The sequence below is a fragment of the Microcebus murinus genome, chromosome 7 (assembly GCF_040939455.1).
Source record: "Microcebus murinus isolate Inina chromosome 7, M.murinus_Inina_mat1.0, whole genome shotgun sequence".
Lineage (NCBI taxonomy): Eukaryota > Metazoa > Chordata > Mammalia > Primates > Cheirogaleidae > Microcebus > Microcebus murinus.
Genome location: NC_134110.1, coordinates 90,829,500 through 90,854,947, shown reverse-complemented (window position 1 = coordinate 90,854,947; position 25,448 = coordinate 90,829,500). Strand labels below are relative to the sequence as shown.

Here is a 25,448-nt window from a genome sequence, read left to right as displayed (position 1 = left end):
TTGTTTAGGAGTGAGGCTGAACATTGTTTCTTGTGTTTAATGTGTTTCTGTGTTCAACTGACTTTCTTTTGCCTCTTCAAACCCTTTCAGAAAAACTTTTTACACTCAGAACTTGCTGGATGATAAGGGCTATGGCAAATCCGACCGTGAAGATAAATTTATAGGCCTTAAGATAATAAAGCTTATGACAAAAGATAATCTAAACCACAAAAATTCGTTGATAAAAAAACTGTGGCATCTACATAATAAAACTGTTGAGGTCCTTGTTAACTTTGGGGCCTATAATTGCACCCTCACTGGCCTGGGGTCTTGGATCTAAGCTGGCTCACAGGAGTGCATCTTCATAATGCAAACCCAAACACTGCTTATAATAAGCTGCATATATTAAAACAATCTTAATCTTAAAAGAAAAGCTCAATATTGCAAGGTAGATGTCTCATTTCTCATTTACATTTACTAAATGTAAATTTAGCAAAATGGATTATTAGGTTCAAGGTGGAGGAAACAATAATACAGAAATAAGTAGGCCGGGCGCCGTGGCTCACGCCTGTAATCCTAGCACTTTGGGAGGCCGAGGCGGGCGGATTGCTCAAGGTCAGGAGTTCGAAACCAGCCTGAGCGAGACCCCGTCTCTACCAAAAATAGAAAGAAATTAATTGACCAACTAAAAATATATATACAAAAAAAAAAAAAAAATTAGCCGGGCATGGTGGCACATGCCTGTAGTCCCAGCTACTCGGGAGGCTGAGGCAGAAGGATCGCTGAGCCCCGGAGATTGAGGTTGCTGTGAGCCAGGCTGACGCCACGGCACTCACTCTAGCCTGGGCAACAAAGTGAGACTCTGTCTCAAAAAAAAAAAAAAAAAAAAAAAAAAAAAAGAAATAAGTTAAAACTATTACAGCATCTAAAAAAAAGCAGCGCCTCACAGAAACAACACATAGAATAAAAAATTATAGACAAATAGTTTTAACAAACACACTAATAGCATACTGTATATCTTTAACCTGCATTTTTCCTCAATATTTTAAGCTTTCTCTCTTTAGAAAGACCTGACACTGGGTAAAATGTAGTGGGTGGATCAAAGGACAGAAATCCTAAAAGTAATGACAATGGTTAGTTAGGAGAATAACAAACTAATCCAGACAGTGGTGATAAAGGTCTGGATCAAGGAGAGTAAGAGATACGGAGGACAGAGGAGAGATGAAAATAACAGCTATTAAATATTTTTGGATGCGAAAATACATGGGATTTAATGACAGACTAGATTTAAGCAGTGAATGAGCAGAAAAAGAAGAATTTTACAACAGAGAAATTTAATACTGAGTTTAGGGTAAAAGTAAAGAGGTGCACAGAAAGAGTGGCCTGAGAATTTGTAAGCAGATAAAATGTTAGCTTCAATGGATTTTGTAAACCTATCCAGAATTTTGCAATCAGAACATCTAGAAACTATTTTTTATTTCAGCATGAAATCAAGTATTTGTGTCACTGGGAAAAATAGTCTTATTTTTAATTATACACAAGGGAGAGGGCACATGATAGTCTTTTCAATGATTTTAGTATCTCTGAAAGTTTAAACCCATCCTGCGCAGTTGCTTAAGTGTTGGTACCTTTGCCAAACCCACTATTATAGGAGGGAAATGGGTTTGTGGCCCGAGTCACAGGTGTCCTAATCCCAGGACCCTTCACAAGGAAGCAGAGGTACAAAGAACAACTTTGCCTCCACACAAATGAACTCCTTATATCTTCAGCTACTGCAAGGGGAAATTAAATATCCACAAGGAAGAAACCTTAAGATTCAAAGCTGGAGAGAAAAGCATGACAGTCCTCCTGGTCATGAAGTCTAAGGCAGCTCAGACCTTACAGTGCACAAATTTAGGCCTAGGGTTAAATTAAGAAAAAGCTTTATAAGCTAACTCCTGCAGAGAACAAGTTCTGGCAAACTTGTAGGACAATCAGAGAAGTCAGTGGAAGAAGAGAAGGCTTAAAGACGGCTAACAGATTTTAGTCATAGCAGGAGCCTGTGCTCATCCCCTGGTTAGATCACATTTCACAAAATACACTAGATTAAAATTTTAAAAGAATTCTGAGCTGGGTGATAAGCAGAACAATTATACTGGTGGGAAAGAATAATTCATTTTTTTCTCTATTAAAAGAACCTCCAACTTATACTATCATTTTGGCTTAAACAGAGACAGTTTTGTTTTGTGTAAAGATAGGACCAATTCTACAGTGACAGTCAATTTCCAAGTACAACCTAGAGTCTTAGATATTTGTCACCTTTATGAACAGCACAACGAGATAGAGAGGACAATCTGCAGCTCTTAATATAGAGCTGCTTCCAGTGTTCTGGGACACCACCCCACAAAGGGTCCACATCAGTAGATCAGGATATAAGTGTAGATGCCCAAACCCTTAACCCTCAAGCCTGGCACTGCTCATGTTATTTTGAACCATTCTTTGTCATTAATTTATTATCCAATCTGAGCTTCTCTATCTCTTAGTAGGAATATTTAACCCATTTATCTTTATTACCACCATCGATACATTTGGTCTTCCCTCTCTCATCTTGTCCTTTAGATCTTATACTATTTGCTTCTGATTTCTTAAGGATTTAGAAGGTATTTATCCTATTTTAATTCCATTAGCAATATTTCCAACAATTCGATCATTTCCATAATCTCTCCCCCACCAAAAAGTCCCATCATATCCCCTATTTAAAACTTCTAACACCTTAAAACAATTATATTTTTTCAAATTCTCTATTTCAGTAAATTCAGTGAATGTTAGGGAGTACATTGGAGACTCCAAATATAATTGTATTTTTCTTTATACTAATATAGATATTTAGACTTACCTCTTTTACTCATTTCCTTACTCATAGCCAATACTTGTTTATTGCAACACCAAAAAATATTTCTATTTAAACTTTTCAATGAGTAATGCATTCACATGAGTCAAAATTCACAAAAGTCTGCAACAAGAAGTTTCTTTCCCCTCCCATGTCCTCAAGCCACCCAGTTTCCCTCCTGGAAAGAACCAATGTTACCAATTACTACTTCATTGTTACAGAAAAATTCCATTTTGGGTCATCCTTGTTCTCTTCCCTGAAACAAATCCCCCATGGCTGGAGTATTATTCTTTCATGCTGTTGGAAATCTTTTTGCTAATATTTTTCACCCCCTGCAGAGCTCTTCTTATGCTAATATTTTTGAGAGATTTTTTTTAGCTGACATTTATAGTGAAAATATTATACTTCTAAGAAGTTATATTTGTTTTATAAAATGACTTTGGATGGTTCCTTTTTTTGCAATCTGAAAGAATTTAAAAAGCTTTGGAATGAATCATCAGTCTTTTAAAGATTTTATAGAATTAGCCTTTTAAGATTTTATAGAATTAGCCTCTCTGGCCCTCAGGCCTTTAGAGAGGTCACTCCCATGCAACCTTCTCTAACACGCTGGTTCTCAGGATGGACTCCTTTACATTCTTAAAAATCATTGACTACTTTCCCTCTTGATTTCTCTGGCAAAAAGAAAAAGAAAATCAATGACTACCTCAGAGAACTTTAAATTTATGTGAGTTATGGATATTAATATTCACCATAATAGGAATTAAAATTTTAATTTCATTATTTAAATATTTAATTTTTAAAAATAGAAAATGTATTTATTTAAATATTCAAATGTCTATTATTTACATTTGAAGTTAATTAAAAATATAAAATATTTATTGCTATAAACCCATAACATGTTAACATAAATATTTTTATTAAAATAACTATTAATATATTTTCAAAAACAATGAAAAATTCAATGAGAAAAATGGTACTATTTGATAATTTTACAAATCTCTTTCATTGCAGCTATTTCTCATATGTGCTAATACACTGAATGTGTTGAGCTATCACACGTCATGGAGGCCTGGAAAACCTCACTGTACCCTTGATAAGAGTGAAAAAGGCAAATAACATCTTAGTATTATTATGAAAACAGTTTTAACCTCATAGACCTCCAGTGGGGTTTTGAGGACTCCAGACCACACTTTGAGCATTACTAGTTTATTTTATCTCTATTTTCTGCATTTGGCTGTGATAAATTATAATTTTTAAGAAAATTTTCTGAATCATATAAATGTTCAAATATATTTTTAGAGTCAAGTAATCTATTTTGATTCTTTAATTTTCTCTGTATCGCTGGGGCTTTCCCTTCTTATGTTTTATCTTGAGTGTGCATCTTGGCTCCACTTTAATCATTTGATTAAATCAGCTAGCAATTTATTTATTTTATTGTAAACAACCAGCTCTTAGATTATTTAGTTCTATTTTTATTTTAGTTTTCTAATTTATTAATTTCTGGTTTTTATCTTTACTACTGCTTTCTTCACCTTTTCTTGGGTGTATTTTGTTATTCTTTTTCTGACTTCTTGAGTTGGACTACTTAGTTGACTTATTTCATTCTTTTTAATTTATGACTATAAGTATTTTTTTTTTTTTTTTGAGACAGAGTCTCGCTTTGTTGTCCAGGCTAGAGTGAGTGCCGTGGTGTCAGCCTAGCTCACAGCAACCTCACACTCCTGGGCTCGAGCGATCCTTCTGCCTCAGCCTCCCGAGTAGCTGGGACTACAGGCATGCGCCACCATGCCTGGCTAATTTTTTATATACATATCAGTTGGCCAATTAATTTCTTTCTATTTATAGTAGAGACGGGGGTCTCGCTCTTGCTCAGGCTGGTTTTGAACTCCTGACCTTGAGCAATCCGCCCGCCTCGGCCTCCCAGAGAGCTAGATTACAGGCGTGAGCCACCACGCCCGGCCTGACTATAAGTATTTTTAAGGCTATGAAATTTTCTGTAAGCACTGCTTTAGCTGAATTTATTAGGTTTTTGCATATAGTGTTTAAGTATTATTACCTTATTACAGTCTGCCTCTTTGAACCAAGAAGTATTTCAGAATTTTAAAAATGTCCACATGACCAGGTCTTCTTGTTTTCTAGCTTTGCTGTTACTTTCTAGTTTCAGAGATCCTACTTGCTATGTCTAATTTTCTTCTTGTTTTCTCTTAAATTCACTCTCATCTCAGGCCTCCCCTACCACCACCTCCATCCACACTGCTAAATCGATTCTCATTCCTCATCGTATCTGATTTATCAGCATAATTTGGCAAAGTTAATCCACCAAAATTTGTTTTTTTTCACGTATGGTGTGAACAGGGGTCAAAATTTATTTATTTTTCCTATATGGAGATCCACTTGATTTAGCACCATTTATCTTCTACCCACAGCATTACCGCATTAATCACAAATTAAATATCACAAATACATGTGAGTCTATTTCTAGATTCTATAATATGCCATTCATTCTATTTGTCAGTCCACTATCACCCTGACTTAATTATTATGCTTTCTAATAAATTTTGATACCCAGAGAAGTAAATTCTGTAACCTGGTTCTTTTTCCTGATTGCATTGTCTATTCATGTTTTTTTTTTCAGTTTTTATAGAAGTTTTCAAATCAGCTTTTTGAGCTCATTTAAAAAAAAGAAAAAATCCCTGCTGGGATTTTCATTATGATTTCACTAAACCGATGTAGATCCATTAGAAAAAAATGACATCTTTAAATAACGAATCCTCCAATCCATAAATGGTATATACACTTACAATTATTTGGGTCTTTTTTAGTTTTTCTCTGTAAAGTCTTATAGTTTTCCATGTAGAGTCATATACATCATTAGACTTATTCCTACATACTTGATATTTCGATAGAAATTCAAATTGTATATTATCTCAATTTTGTCAATGCTTCTTTCTAGAACTATAACTACATAATGACTTTGTATCCAGCAAACTTGCTAAATTCACTTTTTTTTTTTTTTAATTTAGAAAGGAAAGCTTCATTTCTCACACAGGGTGGCAGCACAGAGGGTGGCAATTCTGAAGGACTGGGAAGCAAAGCCTCCCGCCAGAAGCTGAAAATACATACTTCATAAATTCATTTATTAATCCTAATAATTTGCTAAGTATATAACCATGTTCTCCATAAATAATGACAATTTTACTTTTGTTTTCTAATCCTATGCTTTTCATTTCTTTTTCTTCCCTTAGTGTACTGGTCAGGTCCTCCAAAATAATATTGAATAGAAAAGGTGATAAAAGATATTCTCAATTTCTCATCTCAGAAAGAAAGTTTTAGTATTGCACCATTAAAAAATATGATGTTTCCTGTAGGTTTTATAAATATCCTACTTCAGATTACTTAAGATTTTCTCTATTCAAGTCTTGCTCAGAATTTTGATGAAGAACCAATGTTGAGTTTCATCAAATGCTTTTTAGCATTTGGTCATATTGGCATTTAGCATTCTCATTTCAGCATTAAGCATATTGGTCTACCCGTAACTTTTCTCATTTATTCTATGAATATAGTGACTTACATTGATTAATTTTTCAATGTTAAGTGACATTAACCAACCTTACATTCCTAGAAAAACACAAATGGGGTCAAAATATATAATATGTTATTTAGGCTGTTTCATCTATATTCATACATGATTTGGCCAGAATTTTCTGTTCTTGTCATGTCCTTGTCAGGTTGTAATATTAAGATTATACTGGCTTTGTAAAAGATATTATTAATATAAAGTATGTCCTTTTCTCCCTATTCTCTACATGAGTGTGTGGATGAAATTTTAGTGTGGTAATTATTTATTTTTTTCTAGCACATCAGAGCTATCCTTCCTTTATCTTTTAACTTCTTGGTTTCTGTTGACAATGAAAAAGATTCTTTCTGGCAATTTCATATTGCTCCTTCATATTTAGTACTTTTTCTTCTCTCTCTCTCTCATGACTTTTAATGTTTTCTCTCTGATTTTGGTTTTCACAGTTATACTATGGTACACCTAGGTATGATTTTCTTTTAATTTTACTCTGCTTGAGATATTTAGTCCTTCCTGAATCTGTGCCTCAAGGTCTTTTATGAACTTCTAGAGACTTCTCTGCCATTATCTCTTCAAAAACTGCTTCTGCTGCATTCTCCCTCTCCTCTCCTGCTGGGACCCTAATTAATTTTTCAACATATTTTGTACCAGATTAAAGATGGAAGACTGAAAATTCTGACCTTGCTCTATTTGACAATTGGGGTCTTTGTCCTCTCCCCAACAGAATATGAAAATGTGATATAGTGCCAAGGTCTGGGCCCAGACCTTCAGAGACTGGGAGTTACCACACTCCTTCTCTCTTGAAATGCTTGCTCTGGGAGAAGGCAGGTGCCGTAAGAAGTCCAATTACCCTAAGACTTTCTTGAGGTTGCCACTATGGAAAGGGAGAAATGCTGGCCCCCCTACAAATGTCAGCCTTCCCAGGGCTGGCACCAGACCTAAGAGTGCAGAAGCCATCTTGGGGGTTCCAGCCCCAGGAGACGACATGGGAAGAACCCGGACTTACAGAGCCAATCGAGCCATCCAGCCACTTCTAGCTGTTTCAACCATCCCATTTGAAGACCAAGACATTGTAGAGCACAGACAAGACAAACTTGACATATCCTGACGGTATTCCTGACTCTCAGAATCATGAGCATAAGCAAAGGCGGTTGTCCTATGTCAGTAAGTGTTGGGGTCATTTGTTAATACGGGAGAAGCAGTCTTCCACAGAGGCCCCAAGTATCCCTGTATGTCTTACAGAGTGTGCCAAGAATGCAAAGCCCTGACCAGTCTTTCCTTGAGCCATTTCCCAGGGCTGTGTTTGTAGCTGGCAACCTTGAGGGAGGAGAAACATCTCTCTCCTGCAGGTGGCTAGAGGCACAACAGTCACAGAGCACCTTGATGTAATCACCGAGATATTTCAAAGCTGGGATTCATTCATAAGGTATAGCACTTTGGGGTTCCAACCTAAGCCAAGAGGGTTTACCAGTACCAACTTCCCAACCTTGGTGGGTGATAAACGCTTGTTTTTGTCACTCTAGCCTTAAGTGTCCATCAAATGCTTCAGCTTCTCATCTACCTTTTCCAGAATGGGGAAAAATGGACTGAAATGCTAGGCTTATCCTCGGCCTTAATACTAATAGTATTCTGATACATTCAAATACATGTATTTTATATTTTATCTACTTTTTTTTCTCATTTGTTTAGTTATCTAACATTACTGAAAGTAAAAGGCCTCCAAAAACAGATTTAATGTAGTTCATATTTAAAGGGTTTAAAAGTTCTCATTTTTCCCATTACCTCCATTATAGGCCAGGCCCACCTAGAATGCTTGTTTTTAAAATATGCATATACCAAACATCTTTAAAGGTGATGTCTATTTTCAAATAAATGTAAAGGATAACATCTTGTTAAACTATTGAAATGACTTTATAAAATATAATTTGCACAAAAACATTTTGTTTGGTATAAAACAATTCTTTAAAAAATATATATTTTTAAAGAAGAAAAAAAAATTGTACCAAAGTATTTTCACATTTAAATTAGAAAGGTGTAGAAAAGTTATATTAACTTTCATGTTTTAATACCTTCCTCTTCTGTCTCTAAACATTTACTAATATTATCTAGAAACAATGTCATTTAACATGACCTACTATTTTTAAAATATTCCAAACATAATAAAGTCTTTTCTTCTATTCTTTTTCCCTTGAAAAACTATGTAACTTTGTGAAGAGCTGAAGTTTAGTGAAAGTCTGAGAGAAACATTTTGTCTGCCAACACTTACAGTGGAAAATACGAAAATCGATATACGGATGAGAACCTCTTCTTTCTGATTCAAATCCTGCTCGGCTCCTCACGCGAACATCTCCTGGACGGAATCAAGAATAAAACGTTAAGTTTAGAAGACTGTCAAAAGTTTCCATGTGCAAAAAAGGTCCACATGGTATCATATTCGTAAGCAATGGCCCACTAACGATATATATACAACAGGTAGTTAAGAGCGGATTTATCTGAAGAAGTTCACAAAATTTCAATAGTGAGTTATATAGCTGTATGAGGGGATTTTTTTTCCAACTACCCCTACAATAATAATAATTATAATCTATAGTTTAAAGTTAGCTTTCTGAAAGGTGATGCAAATATATGATAATCCAACCTAACATCTTATTATTCACAAGGAGTTTAAGGAAAAAAAAGGCCACTGGAAAACAAAATCTGCTTTACAGGGAATAGAAAATCTTCCATATAAAATTTTCAAAAGCCACAGCAAGAAGAAAATATTTATTAAGTGTCTATTCTGTGCCTAGTACTATATTATGGGCTAAAAGGGATTTGAAAAATATAAAATACATTACCTAGTCTCAAGCAATTTATAATTTCATAAATGTATAAAAAATTAAAATGTTAAGGACTTTGCTTTAAGTCCATTTGATTAATCTTCTCTTCTCATGGACAGTGGGTGGATACACAAGGCCTTAACTGGGTGTTAAACTTTGATCTTTATAAGCTGTGTTGTTCCTACACGTACTCGCGACTTTTAGATTTATTTCTTTATACAGCAACATAACCATAGCAACCATGTACCAGACACTCTCTTTGTGCCTTACAGGTATTATTTTATTTAATAAATAACCTCGAGAGAAAGGAATCTTAATCCCCATTTTACAGATGCAAAAATTGGACTTGGAGACATTAACTAGCACACCCCATCCCATGAAGCTAGTGCAAAGGGTGAGCCAGGGTTCAAACCTAGCTCCACAGGTTCCAAAGACAAGACTTTTCCCACTACACTACAGCCTCCAAGTTCATATCCTTTAAGTCTCCAGCCCCTATTGCTGTGCTCTTACACTTCTGCTTGCCTAGAAGGCTCTCCTTACTCTTTGTTTCTCTAAGTAAAACCATCATTTCCTTCAAGGCTCGTTTCATCTGCCATCATGCCATCCCACAATGATTAATCACCTCTTTCACACGGCAATTCCTTCACGTGGCAACAAGTGTTTACCGAGCACTGAAATATAGCAGTGAGCAAAATGCATAAAGTCCTGGTCATCCTGAAGCTTATCTTTTTGTGGGATGACACATGTAATAAAGTGGACACATAATTTCATTCCACGGAAGATAACAAGTTACACAGAGAAAACTAAAGCGAGGTGAAGAATAGGGAGGGGGAGCAGGAGGGTGACTCACTGGTGTGGCCAGGGATGGCCTCACTGGAAAGGAGACACCTGGGCAGGGGCCTGAAGCAAGTGAGGCAGTGTGCCTTGTGGCTATCAGGAGGGAGGGGTTTCCAGGCACGAGGAAGAGCAAGTGTAAACACCCTGAGATGGCGGTATGTTGGGCATGGTCAAGAACAAGCAGGGGCCCATGTGGCAGGGATGAGGTGAGTGAGGGGAACCGGTGGGGGTGAGGCAGAGAGGCAGTGGGGCCCGTTCACACTGGACCTTTGGGTCATCGGAGCTTTCTGAACAGAGGAGTGTGATGACTTACGTCTGAAAAGGTTCACTCTGGCTGTGTGGGCTAGAATTGAGTGGAGGCACGCAAGTAGACACAGGGTCACCAGTTACAGAGCGAGTGTGACAGATGAGACAGAAACTGTGGCTTAGATAGCAGTGGTAAGCACTGGGGTAGTGAGATTCTGCATGTATTTTGAAGGTATCAACCATTGTTGATGAATTCAACATGGAGTGTGTATGAAATAGGAGTCAAAAATTGGCCAAGCACAGTGGCTTGTAATTCCAGCACTTTAGGTGGCCGAGATGGGAGGATCACTTGAGGCCAAGAGTTCAAGATCAGCCTGAGCAACAAACATAACGAGACCCCATGTCTACAAAAAAATAGAAAAATCAGTTGGGTGTGGGGTCACATGCCTGAAGTCCCAGCTACTCAGGAGGCTGGGGCAGGAGGATCGTTTGGACCCAGGAGTTTGAGGTTGCAGTGAGCTACGATGACACCACTGTACTCTAGCCTGGGTGACAGACAGAGACCCTGTCTCAAATAGAATAGAATTGAGGCAGATAAGATACAAAAGGTAAATTAAAGAGGAAAAAAAGGAATAAGAGCAAAAACAGAACCTTGGGAAACATTTAAATTTAAGAGTATGAAAAGGAATTAGTGAAGGAGACAAAGAAAAACCTAAGTAGGTAAAGAATAAGGATGGCTCAATTTCATAAAGTTGGGGGAGGAATTCTGAGCACAAAAGGAGGAGTCCTGGAAGACTTCTTTAAGAAAAGATGAGTAAAGTTGCCTACTGGAATCTTAACGGTGCATTTTTAATAGTATGAATTAAAGCGCAAGGGATTAAGGAGTATGCAATGAAGAGATAAATCTGGCACAGAAAAGGAGAGAAAGAAAATAATACATATAAACATACATATCCATCTAAATTCATTTCACCTTGTGCAACTGAGTAATAGATCCAAAATTTAAGCACCAAGACTAGAGGAAGACAGCTGGTCTTCCTCGCCAGCCAACTAAAAACAAAATACACCCAGTAACGGGTCTACTGGATCCGGCATTTCATGACCTCATCTTTGTCCATTTGGCATTCATTTCTTCAGTATTTAGCAACTCTACGAATCAAATTTTCTATGAGGAATGTTCAAAATGCAACTTAAAATTGTGTACTAATGACAGAGTCCCAGTTATTAAGCCAGAGATTACTCAATCACCTGTAACTCTAAAATGCCTCTCTTTATTCTCACCACATTCAACGTCACTATGATCGCTTATATCTGCTACAGTCACGAAAAGCTACCTACCTAATAAAAGATAACTCAACCTCAAGTAGCAATATATGATATTGATATTCATATAAAATAAATAATGCTTACCCAGCATACGAATGTACAATGCAGTCTGATCAGAACTGTCATAGGAAATAGCTCCACGTCTCTAGAAAAAAAATATATGCATTTTAATATGTGACAAATAAATGTGATATAAAATAAAATTCAACAAACTTTATTACTTGTGAAGCATTGTGCAAGAGAAGTTGGATATACAAAATGAAATTAGATATGGTACCTGATCTTGAAATCTCTAACGGGGCTTGGGTGAGACAAATAATTATAATGCAAGATGGTTAAGAACTACCATAAAAGTGGATACAAAATGAGGAGCATGCAGTAAGGTGGAAATTTAATCTAAGTCAGTCAGAAAGGTTTTCGGGGTGACCCTTGAATTGATTCATAAGGGATTAATAAGAGTTGCCAAGGGGAAAGGGGAAGAAAAAGACTATCCACTGGTTCTCCAGGCCCCCCAATCCACTCTTCACATAAAAGCAAGAGTGAGCATGGCAGCTCCTGTGCAAAATCCTCCAATGGCTCCCCACCACGCCTGGAATAAATTTCAAGCTCCAAGCTCCAATTTCCAACGTCCTCTGTGACTTGCCTACCGCTCTGTCCTCTGGTCCCGCCACCTCCCCTCTGCACTATGATGCTGCCACGCTGGCCTCTTTGCTTTTCCTCAACTGTGCCGGATGCACGGCCTTCCCACTTGCTGTTCCTCATCCTGGATCATTTGTCACCATTCCCTTCGTATCTCTCAGGTCCTAGACCAGATGTCATCTCTTCAGACAGGCATTCCCTGACCACACACGGCACCTGAAACCTCCTTCTTCTACAGCTCCCTGTCTCAGCCCTCCGGGCAGCACTTAGCTGATGTTACCTTGTTTGTTTGTTACTAAAACAAAAGCTCTACAAGGGCAGGCACCCTCAGCCCCTAAAATAGGACCTAATATTTAGTAAATTCTAAATAAATATTCAGTGAATAAATGACTAAATGCTCTTACCACAGATAGATTAATGAATAATAATTTGTGAATAAACTGATGAGTAAAATTAATGACTAATAGAATTGATATAAATGAAGATAGATTTAAAAATCTGGAAGATAAAATTGATCAAACTTCCTATCAGAATCCAAGCTCTGTGGAGACAGGGACTTTATTCACTGCTGTAGCCCCAGATTTAGAATAAATTTCAACATTTAGAACAGTGAAATAATCAAAAGTGATCATGTAGGCCGGGCGCGGTGGCTCACACCTGTAATCCCAGCCTCCTCTGGGAGGCTGAGGTGGGAGGATCACTTGAGCTCAGGAGTTCGAGACCAGCCTGAGCAAGAGTGAGACCCTGTCTCCACTAAAAGTAGAAAAAACGAGCCAGGCGTGGTGGCATGCACCTGTAGGCCCAGCTACTTGGGAGGTTGAGGCAGGAGGATTGCTTGAACCCAAGAGTTTGAGGTTGCTGTGAGCTAGGCTGACACCATGGCACATTAGCCCAGGCAACAGAGGGAGACTCTGTCTCAAAAAAAAAAAAAAAAAAAAGTGATCTATAAAATTAGTTGAATTAATAGGCAAAAAAATTCTTAAAAAGTAGTAATAAATGGAACTAGCACAGTAAGATGTTAATAAAATAATGTTGCACTGCAAAGAAAGAGAAAATAGTCAATAGGGAATCTAGAAGCAAATTAAAGAATATACAATAATTTTATATATAATAAATATAGGACTTAAAAATCTGTAGGGGAAATATTAATTATTTAATAAAAAATGTTAGCTTAAGTAGTTGCCATCTGGAAAAACATAAAGCTATATTATTCTCTTCCTACTCCAAAACAATTTGAAAAAGAAACACAGAAATTAGTTCCGTTTATGATAGCAGCAAATAAAATAAAATACCTAAGAATAAACTTAACCAAAGAAGTGAAAGATCTCTATAATGAAAACTATAAAACACTGATGAAAGGTGAAGAGGACACAAAAAAGATGGAAAGATATTCCATGCTCATGGATTAAAAGAATCAATATTGTTAAAATGTCCATATTACCCAAAGCAATCTACAGATTCAGTGCAATCCCCATCAAAATACCAATGACATTCTTCACAGAAACAGAAAAAAAAATCCTAAAATTTATATGGAACCACAAAAGACCCCAAATTGCCAAAACTATCCAGAGCAAAAAGAACAAAACTGGAGGAATCACACTACCTGACTTCAAATTATAATATAAAACAGCATGGTAGTGCTATAAAAACAGACATATAAACCAATGGAACAGATAGAGAACCCAGAAATAAATCCACACATCTATAGTGAACTTATCTTCAACAAAGGTGTAAAGAACATAAAATGGGGAAAGGACAGTCTCTTCAATAAGTGGGGCTGGGAAAACTGGATATCCATATGCAGAAAAATGACACTAGACCCTTATCTCTTGCCACAGACAAAAATCAAATGAAAATGGATTCAAGAGTTAAATCTAAGACCTGAAACTATGAAACTACTAAAAGACAACTTTGGCGAAATGCTTTGGGACATTGGTCTGAGCAAGGACTTCTTGAGTAATACCCTTGAAGCTCAGGCAACCAAAGCAAAATTGGACAAATGGGATCACATGAAGCTAAAAAGCTTCTGCAAAGCAAAGGTAACAATCAACAAGTCAAGAGACAACTCAAAAAATGGGAGAAAAATATGCAAACTACTCCCTTGACAAGGGCTTAATAACTGGAATATATAAGGAACTCCAAAAAACTCAATAGGAAAAAAAAATCAAATAATCCGATTAAAAGTTAAATTTTTTTATAAAAAGATGAGTTCTTACTCGCTGGAGTGTAGTGGCATAATCATAGCTCATTGGGCTCAATGAGCCTCAAACTCCTGGGCTCCAGTGATCCTCTTGCCTCAGCCACTCAAGTAGCTGGGACCACAAGTGTGTGTGTCACCACACCCAACTAATTTTTTTCCCTTTTTCTTTTTTTTTAGAAGCAGGGTCTCACTATGTTGCCCAAGCTGGTCTCAAATTCTTGTCCTCAAGCAATCCTCCTGCCTCCGTCTCCCAAAGTGCTGAGCTTAGAGGCATGAACCACCACACCTGGCCAAAAGTTAAATTATGATAGTAAAATATATCATAAATAAAAGCAAAAGGCAAACCTCAAGCCAAGAGAAATGAGTTCAACAGATATAACAAAGAGCTAATCTTTCTCTACTATAGCTAAAAAAATTTTTTTTAAGTATCTTACGAATCAATCAGAAAAATGAACAATACAGTAGCAAAACAGGTAGAAATAATCACACAATTTGCATCAAAAATATCCCAATAAACACAAGTAAAAATGCTAGACTTCATTAACGAAAGAAATGCACATTAAAGCAATGGGATTCCATTTTTACATATCAGATTAATGATCTTCTTCTTCTCCCACAAAACTCTGGCATGAAATTTACAAGCCCTCAACACACACCTACAAATTTCACAGAAAAACAAATTTTCTACTACTATTATAAAGAAAACTTACTTTATTTAAAGCCCTCATTAGGATTTAGTATGCAAAACAACTAGCCAAAACATTAATTATATCCCTAATGCTTACCATTTAAGAGAAAAATATCAATTAAAACCTTATACAATTTCATGTATCCTTAACAAAAAAACAGTTCATGAAATGTAAGACAAACAAAAACTTCCAACAAAAATAAAATTTTATCAACATTGGTTGTCTTCAAGAAGGCTAATGGACACAGGTAAAAGAGGAGCTCTTCAACATATATCTTTGTACATTTTTAATTTTGTAGTGTGTAGAGTTATCATATATTCACAAAATAAAATTGAAATTAAAAAGTAAAGTATCAATCTACTACAAGGAAATCTATAAAGAAAAGCATGACCTCAAAACCCAAGGGACCAAATCATACAGCAGCATCTTGCTTGAAGTACCTTCCATCAACAGAATGTGCTAAGGAAGCTGCCTGCAGCGTTTCGTGGTAAACTATTTATTCTGGAGCAAACAGTCACTTGGTATTAAAAGGCACCACTCACTTCTGCTGGACCAACCCTCTCCCCAGGATATTTAGTTTATGAAATCACAGGCCTTCCCTTAACACTACCATTCTATTCTAGGGGTAAACCTGGTAGCCTGCAGCTACAGATATTTCTATCAGCTCAAGCATGTTAATGAAACTACAGATATCATTATGCAATAGTCTGTCATGGTCAATACCTATCAATCTGTTAGTGTCCAATAATGACTTGGATAAACAGCTTGTTAAAAAACATTTTAAGCTGTTATCTCTAACGGTCCTCTTTAGGAGGGTGATTGGCACTATCAGTATTATTATTATTTTTTTTTTACTAAAAGAGGCACTAATTAGAAAGGTAAAATCTCATTTAACATGTCACATATTAAGGATGGCAAAAGGCTGACTAACATCAGCTCTCCATTAATAAAATAGCATTAAGTCGAAAACTGGGTAATGAATGCAATCTGGATCACACTATGGCACATTCTATTTTAAGGTAATTACTTTAGACGCATTTATAGAAGCATGAATTTAGATATTAAAATGGTAGGGTTTGTATTAATATTAACTTATTAAGCAAAAGAGGCAGAATTTAATTTTAAATCTGTATTAATATATTAATTAGGGATGTGCAAAATATCCAAGTTATTCTATTCATTATAAACTACTAATTTAAGTAAGTCCGGTCCACAAATATCAGCTTAAATGCAATAGTGAACTACAAGACATACCTTTTATAAAATAAATCCAAATGAGACGAAAAACTTTTTTTTATTTCAGCACATTATGGGGGTACAAACGTTAAGGTTACATGCATTGCCCTTGCCTCTCCTCCCCCCTCGAGTCAGAGCTTCAAGCGTGTTCATCGAAAACTTTTTTAATGAATGGACTTCAATATATTGGAACCCATCAACAAATACATCCTGAGTGGCTGTTTATTCATCTACCTCCTTAAGAATTCAGATTAAAATGAATATTATTAAGTTCTCTCATTAAGCAATCCAGTTATGATAAATTTAAAATAACTCATTTTGGAAAAACACACTATAAATTATGAATTCAAATAAAAATTAGACTTCCATCTTAGAATCATGTTTAAAAAAATAATTATATGTACTTTACACACCAAGACTGCTGAACATATAACATACCTTTCTTTAAAGATTATCATTTTAAAAACCACAGACTAGAACTTTATTTTTAATTAAAATAGTAAAAAAAAATTCATCCAAATCTTGTGTGTCACACTGTCAGTCATAAAAAACTCTGAGCTATCACCCACATTCCCACCTCACCTCACCAGTGAATGGAAATAACTGAGAAGCTTCTACTCGTGACTCTTCTAATTTAGCCATCCTGGGAACAGCTTGTAAAGCAAACGAGTATAGGTCAAAACATGGGCGGGGCTGAGCTAATCAGAAACTGACAGCGGTAGCACAAACGAGTATAGGTCAAAACATGGGCGAGGCTGAGCTAATCAAAAACTGACAGTCGTAGCACGAACAAGTTAAACTGTAAGGCTCCAAAAGATCCCCTGCCACACTCACAGGAGCTCTGCGAGCCCTGGTGAGAAGGCACTCACCTTGAATCAGTGTGAATCATTCTTCCACAAAAGATCTGACTTAAAGGTTAATGACAAAACGTGTAAAAGTTGTTCCCAATGTTAGTTAATACATAACTTTCAAAGATAGACATGTTTTAAAAACCAGCAAAGATATTTTAAGTGCCATTGTTTTTATTTTATTCAAGTTTTCCACTAAATGATTTATCGAGCAAAAGCAAGTGTATTTCCCTTACATGGTGAAAGTAATAATACATTAACCAACACTTGCTGTGCTCCTACTTCGTGCCAAAAAATGTTCCAAGTGCTTCCACACAAGATCTCTTACTTTACCTACACAAGATCTCTATAAGATAGGCTTTATTAGTCCCGTTTTGCAGATTAGTAAACTGACGGTTAAAGGCCTTAAATACAGTAGCACTAAATAAAATTTCTGGCAATATTACCAAAACATTGTAACACAGCAAAAGATGAAGCCCAGCCGAAGTCCTGAAACCAGTTTTCTCTGATATAGCAAAATGAGCTTTTTCAAAGCACATTCATCTTACATATGCTAGATAAACATGTTTGTGTTTGAGTGTCTAAAATATTCACATATTGCATTGATCCACCAAACAGTATCCTTCCTATTCTTCTTCCCTCTTTAAAAAATTTTTTACCATAAAATATTAGCATTCTTTTTGTTTAAAAACTTAAGTTTTTGGTGGTCACTAAAAGAGTAAAGTCTCTGAAAACATCCACAACACAACTAACGCATTACTAACATTAGCTTGACCTTCATTCAATAACTTGGCAAGCTAATCCTTTAAAAACAAGTAAATAGCTGTCAGTGCAACAAAATTAATTCTTAACTTTTAAAACACAGGGTTTTTTTTTTTTCATTTGAGTACATTGTTTTTCTTTAAGAGATGTCTTCAATCACATTCACTAAGAAAAGAGGACCGCTTCAAGAAAGTCAATTATGCCTCAAACATTATGCTTAAATGTGAAAGATTACGTAGCAGGAATTAAAATCTTGCTTGAGGAAGAAAATTAACTTTATAGAAGCTTTGTGTTGCCTACTACATAGCGATGGCCTTACAAATTTTAAGTTAATACCATTCAGTTTCTTAATGCAGAAAGCAAAAGGCTGCATTTTGGATCAAAGATATAACCATTTTAATAGATGTACAGAAAAAATCATTTCAAATAGTACAATCTTATATTCTTCTTGCTGTAGTGTTAGATCCTTGTCCAGACGGCAAATGGGTAGTTAGTATTCTATCAAGAATTTCTCAAGCCTGACATTTAGAATTCAACTTCAAAAACAACATACATATATATGATCTTACATTTACATCAATATATTATAGCTAAGGAAGATATTTTAACAGCAGCAAAACCCTAAGAAAGAGCATGATACAAGCATAGAAGCAGAGAAGGTAGCTTTTAGTTTTTAAGAAGTTTATAATTCTTTAGGAATCCTCAATATACTTTAAATATACACACGTTATTAAATTCTTTTTCTCCAAAAGAGAATCTTTAAAATATGTACACCAAAAGTCTAAACTGTTTAATTTTATAATGTTAAAAGTTAAACTTCTTTAAATATAAAAGCTTCTTTAAGGGAACGCTACTAAAGAATGATGCCATAAAAAGCCCTTACGGAGGAATAACGTCAGATAAGAATATAAAAATTACAAGTAGTAATTTTAAGCGTTTCTGTTTGAGGGAAAAAACTCGTAGCTCTTTTAATCACAGAAATGAAAACCGAGGCAAAAAGAGAGGACAACTTGTCCAGCTATTTCATTCCTATCAAATATGTAAACCAAGGATTGCTGTCACAATCCTAAAAATAAAGATAGCCTACCTTAGAGGTGATCCACTTGATAAGAACCAAGGCCAGACACCAGATCAATGCAATTCCCATTGGATCAACCGAAAGCCCGCTGCATAATCTCTCTGCTCTATCAGCAGGCGAGGGAGACTTCTTAGGAGTCTGATAAATAACCAGCTGTCCCGAGGCAAAAGAGAGGGGACAGTAACTGCCTTCCAACAGCAATCACCTGACTCCTCTGAGAATGCACTACCCAGCCAGCCTCCTTACCCGGCGCATGCTTAATGCCACCAGCCCAGGGTTGGGGTAGAACTAACTGCCTGAGCAATGATAGAAGAGGGAAAAAAAAACCTCAGTGAGGGCTGACCTAAACAGTCTCACAAAATAGAGACAAAAGAAGGCTAGGGCTAGCCTCAAACACTTCTACAATCTTAATACTGAGAGATTGCCTTTGAAAGAACTTCCAACAAATGTTGGGCAGTACTAAAAAGTTACTCATTCTTTTCACAGTGACCAAGTTTCACGGGCATGATATCCCAGCACTTAAAAATATTAATGCATTTTACTCTATTTTTTCAATTTTTAACACTGAATTTGTTCAATTTTTTATTTCCTTTGGAGCTACTTTATGAATGTTAGAGGTTGTCATTATCATATCGTTTGTGCTACATAACATTATAATTCACTCATTTTGGCTTTACCGACAAAGGCCAGTCTAATCATGCATTTTCAAATAATTAAAAAGCACACTATTTTCAAGTGCTTATTGCAGTCTGGCTTATATGATATTTTTGGTTCACATTTTGTTCTCGGGGCTGTGAGGGAGCTCTCCTATAACAAAGTGAGCCTCTATTCATCCTCTTCATGACCTCCCAGAAGCTGGCAGGCTGCAGGTAATATCCCTGAGAAAAAGCCTTCTGTGAAACTTCCATTCAAGTATTCAGCAAATATTTATTAAGCTGCTATTATGCACCAGGCCCTATGCTCGATAGCAGGGATACAGTCATTGAGTAAAAGCAGACAAGGCTCTGTGCCACTTGGAGTTTAGAGTTTGCATTAATCCAATTATCCAAATAAACACAAAAGTGCAATAGTAATAAGTGCAATGAATCAGAGATGGGAACTGCCAACAAAACTTGAGTCTGGTCTAGTTAACAGGTGAGGGACTTCTTCCAGAGACCCTGAAATGTCCCTGAGCTGAAACGTGATGAAGAACATGAACATGAAGAAGACGGATTTGTGCAGAGAGAAGGGCAGGTGCCGGGCTGAGGGGTGAGGCAAAACCAAGTAAGGCAAGTACAAGAGAGAAAGACTAGGCTGGCTCAGAGTGTGGGAAAGTGGAGCCACATGAAGCTGCAGCAGTGGGGAACAGAGGCCAGACCCTGCAGGGGCCACCTCCGAGGCCACCTGAAGATGTCCTCTCTTAATCCCACCCTGCCAAACAACTTCAGCAAAAAGACCACTTCCATCAAGCATAGGTAAGTGGGGTGGGGGCTGGATGGGTAGTTAGGTCACCGTGGTGGAGGTCTAGGAGGGAGGTGGGGACAGCCTGGGCTGCCTAGAGAGACACTCACGCAGTGGGTAACCCAGCTGTCAAAGTCATCTGCCTATCGATGTACACAAATGATGGTTCTAAAATATCTGAAAAGAGCCCAAATCATTCAATTCCTAATGTTATTTTCATTATCCAATCCTCACTACAAACAGTTTATTTAAAAGTTAACTGTAGAACTGTTAAAATTAAGCACAAATTAAAATTTATAGGTCTATATCAAGATTTTCCTAAATTGAATTCATTCATAACACATGGCCATAAACTTCACTTCTTGCTTCAGAATTAACAAGGTATAATGCTAATCCTTGCAAAAATCCAGATAACATACTTTACTTTTGTCATGAGACTAGCTTTGACATGAGAATGTCCAGGTCTTTGATTAGTAAGGTTCCAGCAACCAAACTCAAGGATGCCAGGCATGGGACAGAGCAGCAGAGTGTATCTTAGCCCATACTCAAACGAAATGCTGGCAGTCATCTGTAAGAGGCCATGTAGCCTAGACTGGAGGCTAACCTAGGCTCCAAGGTCATTCTCTGTCACTGTAGTCCAGGCTGCACACTCCAAGTCAGCCCACTGCCATGACGTTTAGCCCAGCGATGCTTCTCTTCTCGTTTTTACACTTTCCTTCCAATCGACTGCTCAAAAAGAGTCACGTTTGCTATTTTTGATACAGTACTTACAGAATCAGAATTGACACACAGAATAAAAAAGAGACAGTAAGAAATGCAGCCCTAAAAGTTCTCTCATTTATATGAATTTCTGTTGAGATTATTTCTACCATCTTAAAACCCTTCTGGGCTTGGAGATGAGAGGCTAGGTTTTTTTCCCAGCTATATTCCCAGTTGCTGAGTGACCCTGGGCAAATCCCCACCCCTCTGCACCTTATTTTCCTCCCCTTTATGGGAGTTAAATGGTATCTGGAAAACAACAGCTAGCTTATAGTGGGCTCGCAACAGATTTTAGTTAAACAGGAATTAACTACTACTGTATTTAAGACCTATAAATGATAATGCCCTAGCCACTCCAGCTTCACCTTAACTCTGGACCTAACTGTAATCAAAACGGTCCATGAGGGGAACTTGAGCTATGCTTGTCAAGGTATTGGAGGGTATCCCTGTAATAAGTGAAGTCTCAAGAAAAAGAACTCTATGTGATCATTTTGGTGGAACCTAATGGATGTCATAAAGTCCACAAATATATTGTTTGTCCTCTTGATAATTGAAGTGAAGAGAGTTTACATGTAGAATCTCTAGACTGGAAACTACAATTGGAAACTACAATCTTACATTAACTGTTTTCGTAGTTGTTTCAAATCCTTAGTGAAACATAGCAAAGTAACCACAAATCAGTTGACTATTCTAGAAAAACTAATGCACAGGATACAGCTAAATTTTCAAAAACAGAATCTGATACTGTAAGAAAAAAGTACAAAATGTTTTTTACCTTTCTGGGGTTTATAAGGCCAATAATATCTGAAAAGGTAAAAGCAGATCTCACTATTTGAAACCTTCTCTGACCCCTAGCAGGAAAGACTAATAGGATGGCTCCCTAATACAGTTCCCCCAGCATCTGCTTCTTGAATTTGTACTATACATCTGAGACTGTAATACAGAGATAATCAACATACAGTCTTCCAAGATCAGAAAATGTCATATTTGAATAGAAACAGCTATTGGGTTTATGCCTGAAGTCATAGTCTTTGTTGCTAATGACACATTTACATCAGTCAAATCTTAGGCAACACAGTTTTTATCAATGTCATGAATCTAATGGCCATAAACTTTTTCTTATTTTGAGATATCACATATTTAGCTCTAATTACCTTGGTAAATTATTAGTTTTCTCTTAATAATAATAAAGTTTCAATAGAGGCAATAAAAATAAGAGCTGTTATCAAATTAGTATGAAAACTCTTATAATATTTTGCTTATTTCTTAGAAAATTCTTCTAAAAACTAATCTTTCCAGAGTCAAATCATGTAATTTGTTATTTTATAAAGAAATAGCTGCTTCTTTTACACTAATAACAAATGTATTCTTTTACATTAACTGTTTTCATAGTTGTTTCAAATCCTTAATGAAACATGGCAAAGTAACAACAAATCAGTTGACTAGACTAGAAAAATTAATGCACCGAGTACAGCTAAACTTTCAAAAATAGAATTTGATATTGTAAGAAGAAAGTATAAAACTTTTTTACCTTGCTGGGGGTTTATAAGGCTAAAAATATCTGAAAAGTTAGAAGCAGATCTCACTATTTTATGAGTGTGATCAATAGAAAAAAGGTATGACTTTGATCATTGTTTCTTAGAGGAGTAAGCCAAGAGCAAATTTTATCCCTGGGGCTCTCTGCCACCCACAGGACACCTGTCAATCTTGGCAATAGCTCTTAGCTATCCATATAGAGACTTAGCATGTCCCTCTCTTGACCAAATTAGGCTAACCTCATCTGCATTGACATCAGTGTCTATAATTTTGGAATCCCATGGACAGAAATAGCCTATCACAGAGTTCGTTATACAAATGTGTCCGTAGAAAACTATAACCAAATTTTTGATAGAAAAATGTGAACAATATAGTAAAAACCCTCCAATTGTACTTTTATCATTTTGAATTCCAGTCTATTTTAATAACAAATAATAAATCAGAGTAGAGGTTTTGCTTATTTCTTTCACTAAACACCAGGACTTATTATTCTTCAAATGGTATGAATTTCAAGAGATATAAAACTGAGAAAAAAAATTAAGCTTCCATAACTAACAGAAAAATTATTTAAAGGCTATAATACTATTGGAGTTTTACCAGTCAGTTAAGACCTTTCTGTCATACTGATTCAGAGCTTTGAATTCAGTTTTTGCCATAAAGTATACCAATAATTGATGGCAATGACATATGATTTTCCTAGTATAAAGGAAGTAATAAAAACATCTTGACATTTTTACAAATATTCAAGTCTTCTGGTCCAGAAAACATCATCTTTTTTTTCTTCTTTTTTTTTTACTCAGCAGTGACAAAAGGGACAACATCATTTTATGATACAACTTAGAGATTTATTTATTGAACCATTATTCATAATATATTAAAAATTGGGGAAAAGTGGGAAGTTATCAAAAAACATATTAGCAAATGTTGCCACAATTTCCAAAAAGAAAAAAAAAAAGTTGTGTAGGTCCCACAACTGTGAAGTCTGAACCCAGAAAAGAAGCACACAATGCACAATGTGTGTGCTGTGAGTGTAAGGCTGCTAGTACGTTAGACCATGAGAATGCCATAGACCTGGAACGTCTTGGCTTCAGCAAGGCTGCACAGAAAGTCTCTGGTGACATCCTTAAGAACAAACAGCAGAGTGAGCCCCATACCACAGTTAGGCTCACTCCTAGCTGACTGCACAACACACTCAAAGATAAAGTACCTGGATGGAAGTACTTTCCCAGTCAATTCTTCATACTAGTGGAAGAATTCTGGAGGTAATTAACAGAACTCAGCATTTCATCTTGTCTTATTCCACAGTTTATATACTGGAGTGCAGATCACACAAATCTATGTCAAATCTGCATTAAAAAAACGTAAAGGGTAAATCACCATGCTAAATTACAAAATTGATTTAAAAGAAAGAAGTCTGCATTTTGATATAAAATAAATTACATACATATAGAACAATAGAAACACGTGGTTAAGTATCTAAGTCAAAGATGCTCCACTATCCTCCATACAGGCCACATTTACAAGACTGAATTCAGTTCTGAATGTCACATGGAAGCTGCATACATACATGACATTTTAAAATGCAGATAGGGATACTATATAAAGCATAGCTTTACAACTGAGATGCTTTAAGCAAAGAAATAAAAAGAGGGACAGAATAGGTGTTAAACTGCATAAGATAAAATATCCTAAGAAGAAGTTTAGCTTTATTGTGTGAAATTACAGAAGACAAAAGTAGGACCAGTGGGCACAAGTTTGTGGAAAACAGAATTTGACTCAATGTATTACACTCTAAGAACTTTCTACAATTTCTTACACCTTTCTAAAATCAGAACGACGTAGATCAGAAGTAGATTGAAAGGATCAGCCTCAGACTAACCTTTGTCCAGGAGCTTGTGGGATAGGCTAGAACAAATGACCTTCAAGTTCTGTCAACTCTAAAGTTCTACAATACTCCGACAGCTCATAATTGCTTATAGGCCAATAATTTTAATTTTAAACTGAAGGCAAACTTGAACCAAATTCATGATAAATTTTCATCTAGTAATCTTAAAACAAAAGGCAATCACTCACAGCTCTATGAAACGGAAACAAGAAAAGAAATATTCTTTTTCTACCCATAAAAGATAAATACATTTATTACATCATAAATATATCTTCTTCAATTTAATAATGAAGTCTTTTATGAAAGCTATTGTTATTAAATGCTCGTCATGGGTAAGTGCATCCACCACCATACCTCACATGAGACCCAGCCACCTTCACTTCCTCAAATCCACCAAAGCAACTAAGTGGTTACTGGTGTTTATGCTGAGAGATACTTTTTAAACGAGATCTATTTGTAAGAAAAAAAAATACTTCACCTCTAAAAATCATATCATAAATGTAATACTACTTGCGAGTAAATGTATATAAATATATTTGCAACATAGATACTAAAGAAGAAAAACACTCATCTCTGCAGACACGGGACAAATTTTAAAAGAAAACTTCCGAATAAGGATGGCAATGGTCAATAATTTCTTCCCTCTCCAAATCAATCAGAGTAGAAGTACAAAAATTTTCTGAGGTACACTTGAGGCACTTTGAATTTAATAATGCTATTTCATCT

At 36.1% G+C, this 25,448-nt stretch overlaps 1 protein-coding gene across 4 annotated transcripts in view; it reads right to left on the bottom strand.

The window, feature by feature from the left end:
* The window catches only part of PDE7A (phosphodiesterase 7A), a 121,209-nt gene that overhangs the window by 48,724 nt on the left and 47,037 nt on the right, over window positions 1-25,448 (bottom strand). For 3 of the 4 annotated variants that reach the window (XR_012920218.1, XR_012920219.1, XM_020288824.2), the window contains exons 2-3: window positions 11,735-11,795; window positions 8,689-8,772 (exon numbers count right to left, since the gene is read on the bottom strand). Coding sequence is in view for 2 of the 4 variants with exons in the window: in XM_020288824.2 (XP_020144413.1) it covers window positions 8,689-8,772; window positions 11,735-11,795 (145 nt within the window). In the remaining 2 variants the exon portion in view is untranslated. Of the gene's footprint in view, window positions 1-8,688; window positions 8,773-11,734; window positions 11,796-19,111; window positions 19,950-25,448 lie in introns of those variants that run through there. The other variant, XM_020288825.2, reaches the window with a different exon arrangement.